The 15,583-nt window shown below is 44.2% G+C and overlaps 1 protein-coding gene across 1 annotated transcript in view; it reads right to left on the reverse strand.

Annotated features, from left to right (window-relative positions):
- LOC142572047 (degenerin-like protein unc-105) overlaps nt 1-15,583 on the reverse strand; it is a 138,590-nt gene that overhangs the window by 20,606 nt on the left and 102,401 nt on the right. Inside the window, exons 3-7 of the mRNA XM_075680848.1 lie at nt 8,115-8,377; nt 7,637-7,733; nt 4,014-4,115; nt 2,045-2,199; nt 1,072-1,178 (exon numbers count right to left, since the gene is read on the reverse strand). Of these exons, the coding sequence (XP_075536963.1) occupies nt 1,072-1,178; nt 2,045-2,199; nt 4,014-4,115; nt 7,637-7,733; nt 8,115-8,377 (724 nt within the window). The remainder of the gene's footprint in view (nt 1-1,071; nt 1,179-2,044; nt 2,200-4,013; nt 4,116-7,636; nt 7,734-8,114; nt 8,378-15,583) is intronic.

Raw genomic sequence — 15,583 nt, forward strand, 5'->3', positions numbered from 1 at the left:
CGAAGCATCATATAGGAATACGGCTTACGCGCGTTCAGCGTATTCTGGTACGTACAGCCGCCGTCAGACTTAACTCAGGACGCATCTCCAGTGGCTTTATTTCAGCAAGCGCAGGCTGCAAGGTGGAACTATTGATTTCTTTGGACGAAGCTAGCAGCTTCAAGGCACCTAAGCAGAAATTTTCATCACTGCCCGTAGGGGAAGCGGAAGGGCACTACAAGCGTGCTTGCGTTAAGCACGACGGAGACAGTACGTTCTACGCCTGAGGTCGTTGCGCGAATGCTTAGTGTTTTGCAGTACTTTTAGTCCCGTGTGTCACTATGTTTCGCTGCACTGTCATGTGCATGGCAATTGCTTCCTGTTTTTACTATAACTTATACGCAACGCTGCTACTAAGCTAATTTTGACTACACGACGCGCCTGTTACCTTAGCGCTATACACGCAACGGTCGGCTTCTCACACACTGCACTAAGCTTTATGTTTTCTAATCACCCAAGCCTCTACAAGGTGTTCCACTACTGGAATTTTTTTTTTTTGCCTTGCAAGCTGAGTTTGATTATTGAAGATTTCGTTGATGGTGGCTGGCAGTTCATCAGCCACCCTCCCGAACTATTGTAGTGCATCCTTGTAGTGCATATTGTCACGTGGTGGTGACGTTGAAGAACAGAGTAGCAATACTGTGAACGACAAAACTTTTATTGGGCGAACCTGTGCCCACAAAACAGGCTACACTTACAGCACAACGATAGCGGCGAACACGGTCGGCGATTGTCGAAAATCTGATCAAAGGGTCAATCTCGTCGGCTTTTATACATCAATCGTCGAATGTTCCAGACTAATCGTAGGGACCCGCGTGCCTTCCACAAAGTTCTACACCATTCGCGTCAGGCGATGAAATCAGATAACATAAGGTTCGGCGACAACAGACAGCAAATAGAAGCATCGATAACTTTCCAGAAACTTCAGATACATGCAGGCGCGTCCCGCGCTGTGCGATAACATTTGTTAGGCGGCGAAACGTGGTCGCCGGATAAAGATAAGTACACGTGTCAGTATGATTAACAGGATACCTTGGTTAGGGCTGTAGGCCGTCTGTATCTTCTCTCTTTCTGCACTGAGATTGCAGCCCAGACAAAAGCAGTTGCCGTAGCGACCGTAAACATTCACTTGGAGATGCCTTTAAAGAAGAAAAAAAACAGGAAAAGCCAAATGAAACAGGACAGTGACAACGCGAAACAATCAGGTTGACTGTATTTCAAGATATATGAAGACAGCACAGTGAAGACGAAAAAGGTCACTTTCTTCCCCATCACCTTATGTAGTTACGCGAAAAGCCATATGTTTACGCCCGCGTGCTGAAGCACCTGCAGAGAGCCGTAGCAAGGCGAATGGCCCCGCAGGGCAATCAAAAGTTACCACAATACTGGAATCCATCCTAGAAGTGGCGGGTATATATACAGTACAGGCCCAGAGGCATTACACGTGCGTGGATTGGCCACCATAAGATGCACGCATGCGCACGCGAATGGACCCTGCGCAAGCGGAAAGGCTAAAGATATATGGGCTAGTTGGTTGCGGTCGAGGCTATATACATTACACTATCCGTAAACAAGCATGTGCGTCGTCGTTCTCTTCAGCTCAGATATGTGCTTTTCGCTTGCACAAAGCGTATAAGGCCGACCTGCGCCGCCCTGCACTGCTTCTATTCTGCAAAGCTTACTTCAGCGCAAATTTTCTGATCGTGAAGGCCTGCTCTCTCTCTCTCTCTCTCTCTCTCTCTCCCCCGTGTAAGAGCAGCGGATACTCCGAAGTCGTTGTTCATGGAGATTGCATTGTGCGAAACAAATGGTGACTGGTGCCGCAGCGTTGTATGTGATGAAACGAACAGAGAAGTGCAAAGCATCCTGAACTCATTTGAGGAGTTGACCTGTAGCCTCAGTTCACACGCATTTATATAGCGGGACTGGATTTCCGGTTTGGAGTAATCCTGATAGGTGCATCTGGTGGTGAGGAAACGAAAGCGGGCAGAATAAAGTCCCTTACTCGGGGGTTTTGCAGTCTTTCCCATTGACGAGGCAGCTCTTCACCATGTCTTCCCACTGGTGACCCAGGAACTTGGCCGTGGTCTCGTTTCGCCGTTGCAGTTCGGTGATCCACTTTTGGAACTCATCGCGCTGCGCGGCGTCGTTCTCGCGCAACTACGGATCCACGTGGAGAGGTACATGTGTTTCTTAATCATCCCACAACCGGGACACTATCCTAGCAGCAGGCAGGCCGTACCATATTTCCCAATCTCATTTGATTATCTTCAGCAGCAGTTCCTTTACCATAGGCACATCAGGCGCCTTCCAATTATGTTAAATGAACACTACATGCATGGTTAATAAACAATTATTCAACCAATATTTTAAAAAATTATGGGGTTTTACGTACCAAAACCACTTTCTGATTATGAGGCACGCCGTAGTGGAGTGGAGGACTCCGTAAATTTCGACCACCTGGAGTTCTTTAACGTGCACCTAAATCTAAGTACACGGGTGTTTTCGCATTTCGCCCTCTCGAAATGCGGCCGCCGTGGCCGAGATTCGATCCCGCGACCTCGTGCTCAGCAACCAACCAATAGTACTGAAGGCTAACCACTGGTGTACAAAATATCCAATGCCATACAATGCCATACATTGTAATGCGTACTTAAGATTTTGTTTATTAGAGTCGACATTAAGTAATTCTGATAAATGATTGAAAGAATACTATATTTATTTATTTGCGTAGTGACATGGTTCAGCAATGCGCATTTGGGAGCATGTATGTACAAGGGCTTCCAAAATTACTGAAATTTATGAGGGGATTTCATATGCGCTTGACGATGCCTTGCGTATCTAATCGCCAGTGATAATTAGCTATCTGGCACGGAGTTCCAGAGTTTTCTTGAAAACGTTCAACATTAAAACGGTGGGAAGGCATTGTAATCGGGGTCGATGAAAATTTGACGTGCATGTTTAATTCAATAACTTACTTCCGAACAGAAATCATTAGTGAACTATAAGCTGCTTTATCAGAGTATGGACGCCCGTTCATTGCAAAAAATCAAGGTGATGTGGCAGATAGCAGAAAGAAAAAAAGAGCAACTCTTCTGCTTATCTCCAGCTAAAATTGCGTGCGTGCATTTGATGTTTCTGCGAACGTAGGAATGATTAGATGCTTTCAATGGAAATATATTTATTTTAAGATCCTCCGTGCAATCAGCCTTATTGGACCAAGTTGATACAGAAGGAAAACTGCCTTCTGGTTCGACGGCTTTGAAGTTTGGAAATAATATCAAATGACGTGCGACACACGGAATAATGCCACTGTATCAAGCACATTCAGCCATATTACTAAAGGCCATCAAAGTGGTTATGAAAGTGTTGGCGTTGTCATCTTTTGACTTTGATGAGCGTGGCGTCTCGATTTACACCATGAGAGTCGTTTGCTTTGTCAACAATAAACAATTCTAAGCCTTTTCGGAGCAAAACATATGAGATCGGGGTGCTGGACTATACCTTCGTCTGCGGTTCCGCCTTCTTCAGCGAGATGTAGTTAAGTAAAAAGATGACAGATGCTAATTTTAGTCGTCGCGATAGTTACAATACGAGAGGGCTCAGCATTCGTCACATTAGCTGTCATTACATTTGCACTCCACCTAGGCGATAAAGTTTTACTTGGCTTAGACGTAATAAGTAACCCCAATATGAGCAACAAAAACAAAAAGAAAATTAATTGGGCTTCATTAGGACTTTTTCAGGTGCGTTTGCATTGATGCGAACATAGAGGCACACGAGCATGGATGGGGAGACACTTGCAGACATACATAAACGAGCATACAATACGAGCAGTTGTAGCTCTGTACAAAGATTAATACTGCATACATGTTTTGTGAAGCATCTGCTTTGTCTTATTGCGCAAGCTACAGCATGAGGCATCTTTTAGGTGCGAGCAATATATAAAAAAAAGGCGTGCAGTGTAAGCTCACCCAAATGGGCAGTATCGAATTGCCCCCGCAGATTCTCTGCTGCCATTCAGTAGCAGTGCTTCGGTTGAGCTCTATGTCTCCACAGAAGACGTTCTTCCGCACCTACGGAGAGAGCAACAGAAAAGCAGCAAGTTCATGAAAATAGGAAGACAGAAATAAAAAAAAGGAAGAAACAAAAGAAAGCGTAGGACAGCGAAGCTCTTTTACTGTCCCTCCGCTCTCTTATTTATATATGTCGTACTTTCCACAATTGATTTACTTCTACCTCAATTGAGAAAATTCAAGAAGTAAAAGCACACATTCATAGTTAAAATCTTATTAATATTATTAATCAAAATTTAACTTGCTAATGTTTAAGTATATCCTTTACTTTATCTATTACAGTAACAAGTTTTTGTTAGTATTCCTATCAATGTAAGGCTGACTATCGTAGTGATCACTGCTTTATCTCATGTATTAACAGTTTATTTATCATCTTGGGTTATTTTCCTTTTTGTGTTATTTATTTATTAACTAATTAATTTTATTTTTCAGTCATATTTCCACGCGATTCGTGGCCTATCCCCCATAGTGAGTTTGTGCCATTAATTGAGGCTTCATCATCATCATCATCGTCCTTAAGCGACCCTGCGTAATATTTCGTTCCCGCGGCACGCAATGCTCGTGTCATTGCTCCTCCTCCTCCGCTCCGCATTGATTGACACATCAATTAAATATTCCCGTTTTTTGTGACGGTTTTCAACGTGCACTTTGGGTGGTAGATGATTTCAGCTATAAGTGGGCAAAGTGTACGCACAAAATCTTTATTCCGCTTCTTATAGCCATAGTCCTGAATATTAATTTCATTACTTTAGGAGGCATTTAGCGAACCACACGGTGCACTCTTAGCTTATTGTCTATCCCGTAGCGGAGACATACCTAAAAAGTTTTAACGACAGATGCGGTGCGGTGTCATGCAATTTATGCAGTTTTATTCTGATTTGACTTGTATGTGTTCATGGCTATAATTTGAAGCTTTGTGCAAATACTTTGCAATACCCTGCAAATACTTCGATTATTTCATGTTTTTATATTTCCGCCGATTGGCCCAGTTCTTTCTGCATTGTTTTCTACAAAACGTTTCCAGTATCTCTGAAAAGTATCTACTTTATTCCATAGTCTCATTCTGACCTGCCTTCAGGGACTAGATAATAAGGTTAATTCACTAGGTATACTGCATTGAATACTCAGGGCTTCACGCATCAACAGGCATTGTTTCAGGCGAACCAAGAGCTTTAATAGCTCTTGCAGGGTGTCACCTGTGGCAGGTGACACACCATGAGGTAGTGCCTGCTGATGCGTGAGGACAAGGCATATGGAGTTTCGCCAGGTATGACTGGTCTCACAGAGCCTCGTCGATGTCGCCGATTCCACCGATGCCGCAAACACCGCTCATCGTCGATTATAGGGTAACAACAAGACGTAAAAAAATGGAATAAAGACATTGTGATCCCGCGCACAGCGCTATTCCGAATATCGGCTCTTCGGAGCCAGAATATGTTAGAACGAGCTTCTAAACCCCACTGCTGTTGAAAAATGCAAAGAAGTTAAAAACAAACAAACATCCCAACAGTGAACGTGAAGTATCCAGAGGCGAGTTACTGAACACTTCTCTAATCGGAAGTCAAGCGGTGTCGATAAGAACAAGCATTGAAGGCACAGCAGGCAACTTGCGGCGCGCCTTAACTGGAGATGGAGGAAAGAGGGACCGGGGGTTTTAATCTGGATCTTGTGAAATTCTGCCATTAATATCAAATATTGTAGTACGTGGCGGTATTTTGAGCCAACCAGAGAGACTGCAGCAGCCCTCTAGCCAATGAAAGGTGACCAGATAGCGAATTAGACAATATGTCGAAATTCTACACTGTCCAGAATATAACACCCCTGGCAATTGATTCCGCATCTTAAGTTTTCCAGAAGGTATTTCTACCCACGTTTGAGGCAAGCGTGACACTGCGGTGTCCGCTGGCTACCTTGAAAACCCGGTTTCGCGTCAACATCTTGGTAACATTACAGGAAGACGGGTGAAGAGGCAGCTACCGCCGTGTCGTGCTTACCATAATTTCAGCGCACTGAATAGGCAGTCAGTTTGTGATCACTGGTTATGCAGCTTAAGCTTACTTGAATTTCGCTGTGTGAGGAACGAAATGTAATTGCCAGGCATCGAGCGATAGTAATACTAAATTCAGAGGGTTGGTGTGGATCTTTTATTATAAGCGGCGACACTTTTTGTCGGAATAAAGCACATGACAGTTTGCGTTGTTGCATTGACCATATTGACACGTGTACTTGTTTGTGTTTATCGGGCGACACGTTTCACCGCCTAACAAATGTTATCGCACAGCGCAGGATGCGCCTGCATCTATCGGAAGTTTCTGGAATGTTATCGATGCTTTAATCCGTTGTCTGTGACCGAACCTTGTGTAATCTGATCGCATGTGTGCGCGACGCGAATAATATTGAACTTTGTGGAATACATGCGGGTCCCAGCGATTACTCTGGAACATTCGACGACTGATGTATAAAAGTCGACGTGCTTGACCTGCTGATCAGATTTTCGACGATCGCCGACCGTGTTCGCCGCAATGGTTGTGCTATAAGTGTAGCCTGTTTTGTGGGCACAGGTTCACCCAATAAAAGCTAGTTTTGTCGTTCACAGTATTGCTACTGTGTTCTTCAACGTCAGCACCACGTGACAATATAGCTGTGGAATAGAAATCGCGTTTCTAGCCGCCGTGGTTGCTCAGTGGCTATCGTGTTGGGCTGCTGAGCACTAAGTCGCGGAATCGAATCCCGGCCACGGCGGCCGCATTTCGATGGGGGCGAAAACACCCGTCAACTTAGATTTAGGTGCACCGTAAAGAACCCCAGGAGGTCGAAATTTCTGGAGCCCTCCGCTAAGGCGTGCCTCATAATCCCGAAGTGGTTTTGGCACGTTAAGCCCCGTAATACCATTTTTTAAATCGCGTTGCTGAAGTCGCGTCTGCGACAGTGATATCCTTCAACTTATGCAGCAAGGATACCTTTCATTACTATTGACTAAAATTCAAATTGGGGTTTTCTGTGCTCATTGTGCACAACGGTAAGCCAAGAAAAAAAAAACAGTACCAGCGTGCAGTATACACGCGGAACTTCCCAAGACAGATTGCTATCGGACGGAGAGGATATATGTTTTACGCTGGTGCATGCGACTGGCCGTATTGAAGGCCTTGATGCTGAGCAAGTAATCGTTAATTACTGCCATCGGACACTTGAAGAATTCAATTTTTCAACAGTTTGCACGAGAAATCCTTAAAGCTTCCTGCACTTGTTTCAATATGCAAGGCAGTAAGAGTAAAGTTCCACGAGGTGCAAGCGCGTAGCAGAATGCTATCAGTGATTTTTTGTGTGTGCTTTTTTATGCTTCCTAATATCGAATTATTTGACAGAATTGAAATACAACGCTAAGGTACTTTTCATAACATGTATTAGTCTGCAAATACAATGGGAGAAACATAATCAATATTAAATTAACGCATTTTTATGGCTGTACCGCCAGTTATACATCACGTCAAAGCTCCATGAAAGATATCGCTGACACACACCTGATTCAAGTTGCAGAATGTAACGGCTGGCAGCGCCATTCCTTCCGGCGATCTCGCCCACTTGACGTCGACCGTGTCGGCATACTCGAAATACTCTCTGTGAAAGAAGTGCAGATTCGCTATAGCATGAACATAAAGTCAGGACTGTGATACCCGATGTCATTTTAACTTCGATGCTGGGTGGAAAAGGTTCAGACCACACACACAAAAAAAGAAAAGAAAATCTTCTGGCATCGGAGGTGTGTGCGGCGAACAGAATGTACGTTTTCAGTCAATAATCATCTAGTAGTAGGCGTGCTAATTGCCGAAGATATCGCTTTAAACTTTGTCGAAGGTATAGCTGCTGCCGCGGAGACGTGGCCGAATACGGGAAATGCCTTGGGTAGCTCACTTTGTACTTTTCGGTGGTCACCGATATGCTACTGCGCAACCGTCCCCAAAGTAATTGCTCAAGATGTCTCTGAGAGAGGATAGATACCTGAACACGACGTACAGGTCGTTGAGGCCTATGCACACTAGCGCCGCCAGGGCTGCCGTCCAGGCGAGCCGTCGCATCGGGTGAGACAAGCCGAGGATGACGCGCAGCCCGGGGATGGCCGACTTGGCAAACATGAGCCGCACTCGCAGCAGCACCTGCATGCCCGTGCTCTGATTCTTGCCAACGCCCCCACGAGCTCGGGCACCCGAAGACTCGAGGGCCTGGGCCAACAAGGCATCCACCCGCCGTGGCCGAGTGGTCATCTGGTGAACGTAGCGCGACTTAGTGTTATTTGATCTGCAAGCATGCATACAATTCACAGCGAGAAAAAGAAACGTATTTATTCGTAATTTCGCGCTGTTGTTTTGACTATCTGATAATGCATTCACACAATGCCTGCACCACCCACCAACTAGCGACTGTATTATTAGGTGACAGTATTATTTGCATTTCTACGATGTATGCGCCACCCGATGATTAGAGAATTATTAGGCGACAGTAACAACTGTATTTTTGAGACTTTCTTCCACAGTGCTCTGAAGTTATTTAACTTGTATGTTGTATGTACCACGTGTATTTTTACGTCATAGTGTTACTGTGAAAACGTTGCTTGAGAAGATCTGGTGCTTGTGTGAGAAGGTTGTTTGATATGCAATCTCGAACCGTGTATGTTGTAGGTTAGACCCATTCAAGAGTTAAGGAGTAGCCGGCGCCTTAAATTGTGCTTCGACATCTCCTTATGTCATATCAATAATAATAATAATAAAAGATGTTCTAAATGCGGTCAAACATGCTCGAGAAGCCCGCAGGGATAACAGTGTTCCTCGCTCACATGGATTTAAGGTCTAGTTCCTGGACCAAGCGTGCACAATGTTCTAAATTTTTGGGCAGAGACAACCATCCCTTCACAACCACAGCCAGCAGCAGAATAACTACAACCGTTGTGCCTCACTCTCGCCTTGCCATTTTGGTATCCCACTTTTACACTTCTTTTCGTTTTCACATGCCGGTGTACGATGAAAAGGAAGAGAGCGAATATTCCACTAACAAAAGCTCAACAATTACTCTTTGAAAGAAACAAGTAACATTAAAAGAAAGTTTTGTCAGGCATGCTTTCAAGGTTCCTAGCACACGCACATATAAAGTGTAGATTTGTGTTGTTAAAGTTTGTGTTGCAGTTTCTTCCTGATTGCCTACGTTGTCATGGTAGTGATTGATACCTTTTTTGTTAAACTGATCGCTATGCTCTAACAAGAGATTTGTGAAGTGCCAATAACCTTGAACTGAATAGGCGATAGTGAGTTTTTTTCCATCTGTTTTCATTGCTCCTGAACATAAGCGACGAGTTTTTTTGTTTTTTTTTTTTGCTAAAAGAGCCATACCCAGAAACCGTAACTGGGCTAACTTCGACAGGAACCTAAAGCACTCCTCAGATCTCTTTCCTTGTAAATACATTTCTAATCGTACTGGGTCCTTCATGGATTGGAAGGCCGGCTAAAAAAAAAAAAACTGTTTAGTATAAAGAATGAGACAACTGCTTAGCCTGTTTGAATCAAATTGAGCGAGATTCGCTTAACCAATTGGTGCGATCCGTGAGCACCTCGTGAGAGGCCTTCAATAGAGCTACAAAACTAAGAAAACACTTCCGACTATCCAGAAGAGTGCACCTGGTGCCAGGAAGATACACCCGCTCTACACATCTAGTCGTCGTCATTACTACACACACTCGCCACTCTTCTTACATGCAGCAGAGGACGGTAGCAAGGAAATAACTTTTAGGGTGTCAAGGCTGTCGAAACGTAATGCGAAATCGTTCGTGCGCTGCCATTTAGACTTTTCCTGCGTAGCCAAGCCAATCCCTAATCGAATGTTCTAATCCAAATGCATCAATTACTGCGCGACACATGTATGAGTGCCAAATCCCAATTTCACTCTTTAATGCCGATTATAGTAGGCTATCTACACTTTAAACTGCATTGAAGCTTTGAGATGCATTGACAGCATGAGCACATGTGCTCTGACAAAAAGCTTTTGATGTAGGCTCGACCATATTGTCTGTAGCAAATAATCGCGTTTTGTTCCATTCTGCCTAAAGCAGATTTGGCTCTTTAAAAAAATAAAGGAAAAAACCGGAAGTACAGAATTTACCAGAGTTGGTAACCGCATACAATAATAATCTACAAGACAAGGTAGAGAGCACAGCGAGCTAATGGAACCTATTGCCGACAGGATTTCTCTCCCGTTCAGAACTCGATCTTAAGCAAGTTGTTGTTTAGGTTTGATACACGTTCTTCTTTTAGGCGCGACACGAAGAACGTGAAAGAAAGGGCAAAAAAGGTGGATAAGGGGTAACTACCAACCGTTTAAATGACAGGTAATGGGGACCAAGTAAACGAGTATACCGAAGAAGCAGTTAAAAAAATTTGTGGGGCCGCAACATTTGTGTGGGGCCGGATTACCAGCGAAGCTGTTTAGGTTGCATACATGGGCTGCGCACATTATGAAATCATGCATTTTTTTTCATACGGCGTCACACTACGCCAACACAAGCACCACCGCGGTCACCGCACCTCCCATGGATCTGCCGCAACCACTGCTGCAGCCGCGCCGGCACCTCCGATGCTGCTGACTTTATAACCACAGAAGCGCAGGCCACGCGCGCAGGCGCCGTCGCCACGCTCTTTCCCCTTGTCATTGTTAGTCACACAGGTGTTAACACATGTAAAGAGCATGAAGGCCAACTTGCTACACTAAGCAAACACACGCACACACACACACACACACACACACACACACACACACACACACACACACACACACACACACACACACACACACACACACACACACACACACACACACACACACACACACACATATATATATATATATATATATATATATTAGCCAGTTTAATAATATGCAGATGCCACGTAGCTGGACAGAACAAAGGTAATGTTGTTTGCCGTCGCTTGGAGATACTCAAGCAATCTTTTTAATTCCACCTAATTAGTTAATTAGTCTTAATTATTCAAACAACTTCTCAAATATTTTAAGTAGGTGAAAAGTGTTAAGGAGAACATTTTCGAGCGACATGAAAAACTCCCGATACAGCTTTTTGTTCCTCAATACGTGCTACATGAAAGTGTTTTTCCGAATGTGAAAGAAGCCCGCAATACACGCAAAATGTCTCGAGAGGCCAGTCGCGCGGCGTGACCATGGACGTGAGCCGGCAAGGGTACGTCCACCTCCGGGAACGCATGCCTGGTATTGCAACTATCTCCGGGATCAGCTCACGCATTTCTCTCCACACGCCCTGATACGGACGTAAGCCGGCCAGGGCACCCCCCCCCCCTCCCCTCCCCTTCCTGGGGACGCACGCGGGGTATGCATACGAGGGCAAGAGGTAAACAGACTTTCTGTAAATACTTGCGGTCACATGGAACAGAAATCACTTGCTTACCAAATATTCACGATGTAGAAGCGAAAGAACAGCGCCCATGCAGTGACACTGGTCTAATCATATCTCGGAATTCTATGGCGTTGCGCTGTTGAGCCCAAGGTCATGCGTCCGATCCCGGCTGCAGCGGCCACCACCACAGGGACGGAAAGCAAGAACACTCGGATACTGTGCGTTGTGTTTACGTTTAAGAACCCATGAGGTGGTCAAAATTAACTCGGAGTCACCCACTATAGTGTGCCTCATAGCCATATTGTCATGGGGCCATTTGTCCTACGGATGTAGAAGAAGATGCTGAAGTGTAGAGCGGGCACGAGGAGGACGAAGTGAGTTCTATAGTCTGCCACTTTTGTTGTTGTTGCCACCCCATTTTCAGTCTCCTTGCACATGGTGTAAAGAAACCCCCTTTTCTGTAGATCTCCCCGCAAAATATGTTGGGTTTCGCAAGCAAATCCCCTGAACTTAATTATTATCTCGGCAATAATAATAAGCGCAGCTGATTACGTGAACACTTGCCTTGACAGTCAATAGCAGCGATGAACCTCGTTTGATGCGATGAAGTGCGAGCTCTGGCAAAGTTTGAAAAATGCGAAACCGCCGGTATCGTTACCACCGTTCCAGATCGATAAACATTCATGCAGGAGGAAGTGGAGGCGTGCCTTCTACCCTTTCTCCAATAGCCAGCGGTTCATTTGCATGAAGCGGCTATCGGCATATTATGTTGTTATTTTGTTGAAAACTTGATGGCAAAGTCTTGCTTTGTGCACGTGTAAAAGCGGTAGGTCTGGAAGTAGCCCTGAACTTTGCTTTTGGCTGTGTGGGCGTTGTTCGGAACATTTAAGCACGCAGCGGCTAATGCTCTCCGAAAAGCTGTATATAAGCTGCAACATGATAGAGGCCCCGTAGCTTTCATGTTTAGTTCTGTACAGAACAGCCATTCCCTGTCACCGAGGAAAATCGATGCGCGTGTATTTTGTCGTGAGATCAATACACGGCCTCTCTAAAATGGCAGTAGAAAAATTTGCGTACGCTGGGCCTGGACAAATTTCAAGATGATAGATTTATAGCTGATTTCTTCGCGTACATGTTTTCTTTTTGCAAAAAAGTTCTATAACTGGATCTCTTAAACTTGCTGGTTGGCTGCTTCACATTGCGTGCTTATTTTAGTGTAAAACAGGTCGATCTACTCGCACAAAAGAGTCGTCAGTCAGTGGCGTAGCCAATAATCTCGTTCGGGGGGGGGGGGGAGCTCACATTGCAGCTCGACCTCCTTAAGAGGAAGATTTAGCTCGTGTGTTCGCATCTAAATACATGTAGAAGGAGAATTCGTTTCTCTCGGCTACCAATGCAGCAAATTTGACGAGGCTTGTTGCACATAAAAGAAAAACTAAAATTCTAGTGACTTCTGGTTTCGAATTTTTCATTTAGTTTGTCAATTATTTATTAAAAATTGACCAAAATCACAAGTATTCAGAAAACGATACTATCAAGTTTAAAACTCTAACTCAGCAATGAAAAATGATATTACAATTCTGTGAATTGCACCTAATAGTACATATACAGCGGAAAAATTGCTATATTACATATGAATCTCAACAAATTTAGCATTATGGAAATGCGGCTTTCGCAGAACCCTTGTACCCAACGTAACCAATTCACGTATGATAGGAGTTGACACATGAAATTTGTCCGCTTTGATTGTTATAATAGAGGCCATTTACAGAACAGCGACATATATACTTGATGAAGAGCTATTAGTTTGTAAACGTCGCGCTTCTATTTTTTCGGAACTTTTGAGTTTTTCAAAATATTTTGAACAGTGTTCAGGCCCTAAATGGAAATTCCGCTTCAAACAAACACTAAAATTTAACTTTCTCTCTCAAATGCAACAAATTTCATTAAAACCGATCCAGAGGCCCTATAACGTAAAACTATTCTAATATGTTTTTATTCCAATCTCCTGACGTCAAATTCGCGTAACCGCCGACGCAAGCATCGGGCGGTCACCCACAGGGTTGTCTGTACAGACCAATCAAACGCTCTGCTCGTTCATAGGAGGTCACTTTTGTTTGCTTGAAAAACGAATAACATTGCCTACACTGAGCGCCTTGTCTTACCTAATTGGCCGACAAGAAGCGAGGAGCACGCTCAATTGGAGAGGGATTCGATGGGGCCGAGCCACTGCACTGAAAGTCGATAACTGGATAAAGAGGGTGGTGCCGGTGTCTGCGATTGGTCCGCTTTCCCTTAATTAGCTTGCAGTGGCTGGTCGAAAATCACGATGGCATGCAACGGAAGCCTAAGAATGACGCTAGAATGGATCCTCAGCAAAGAAGAGTTGGCAGAACGAGGTCGTAAACGTGCCGAAAGCGCTCGAAAACGTTACAGGGTCACGCAAAAAGTTTTATTATACGCAAATAAACCCATGCTCTCCGACAGGTGCGAGTAGCCAGTGCCTGAGCGATCGGTGGCAGCCATCTTTTATTCCTTTCGGTACGGGGCAGCCTGCGGCTATTCAGAAGAAAATTCAATTTTCTTCGGCATAATAATGCATCTTTAACGCGTACACATCACTTTGACGCGGTGAGTTTGTGCGGTTTTGTGACGTCGAGTGACACGCAGGTAAAGTGGGTGCAATCCAAAAGCTTTTCACCAATAGCCGAAGTCCAATGGTGGAAAGGCGTCGAATCAGAAATAACTACTTTTCTTTTGTTCTGTCCAATCGTGCATAATCATTGTGTACACGTCGTTCAAGGAATTCATTGAAGATATGATCTAAATATGCCCACCCCTCATGTAAAACCCCAAATGGGTAATTTGAGGTACCAATAAATAAATAAAATAAATATCAGGTGGGAAGCTGTTGCGGTTTTCGTGACGTCGCGTCCCAGAGAGGCGACCTGGGGGTGATCCAGAAAAAGATTTTGGCCATTCGCGTAGAGCTGATTGCAGAAATATAATAGAAAAGTTTGGAATAGTTTTACGTTATAGCGCCCAGAGATTATCACAGAAAATCGTTTCTGCGTTTGACATGTAGTCGAATAGTTGGGCCCGAGCTAAAGCTTCCTCTCAAACAATTTGTCTGTGGATCAAATCCACGAATAATAACTGCGTTGCCATTGCCAAAGATGCTGCAAACGAATTCTTGAAGGCTACGCACTATAAAAACAAATAAAATATGTATTGTTTCACAGAAGAATATACTTGTGTGTGCCAAAAATTGTGCCCAAAATAACTGATATCAACGCTTCCATGTCTTTTTGTATATTTATTAAGTAAATAAAATATCACACAAACTTTAGAACTATATCAGTTCGAAACCAGCAAAGCAGTACATGCCGCTGATATGAAAAATGTAAGGGCCATGAAATTAACAAGTTGAGGACAAAGTGGTAATGAAACTTTGTCATTCAAGAACCTTGTTTAGATTCGTGTACACATGCAACAGCCAGTGAAAAATTTCAATGACGCTGTCATTTGTTCCAATGTATTACGCAGGAGCAGCTGTCACCGGTCGTGTATCGTGAGTAATTGCACCGAAATTATAGCCGCAACAGAGAGCACGTATAAAAAGCTGGAGTCCTGCAAAATATACGAGGGCGAGTCAAATGAAAGTGAGCCAATGCGAATATGACAATCGGGCTACTTTATTTAAAAGTAGTCTCCATGAGCATTTAGACATTTATCCCATTGTCTAACGAGTCGCGTCATTCCCGTCACATTAAACTCGTTGCGTTACTGCTTCAAAAAGTCTACAACTGACTCTTATTTATTTAAATATACGTATAAGTCTCCAATAAATGCAGGTATCTAAAAAAAAAGGTCACTGTATATAATGCGTCAAACAAGGCAAATAAACAAGTTGCGCAATCACAGATTCATAGAATCCTAGATCCCGCCCCCATTCCATCCACTCCCCCCCGTTGTATCGCGCGCGACGGAAGGCAGCGCGCTTGCTCCCCGCTTTTCTATTTTGCGCGCGCAAGACTGAGCCACCATCGTCGGCTCA

This window comes from Dermacentor variabilis, chromosome 2 (assembly GCF_050947875.1).
Source record: "Dermacentor variabilis isolate Ectoservices chromosome 2, ASM5094787v1, whole genome shotgun sequence".
NCBI classification, from domain to species: Eukaryota; Metazoa; Arthropoda; class Arachnida; order Ixodida; family Ixodidae; genus Dermacentor; species Dermacentor variabilis.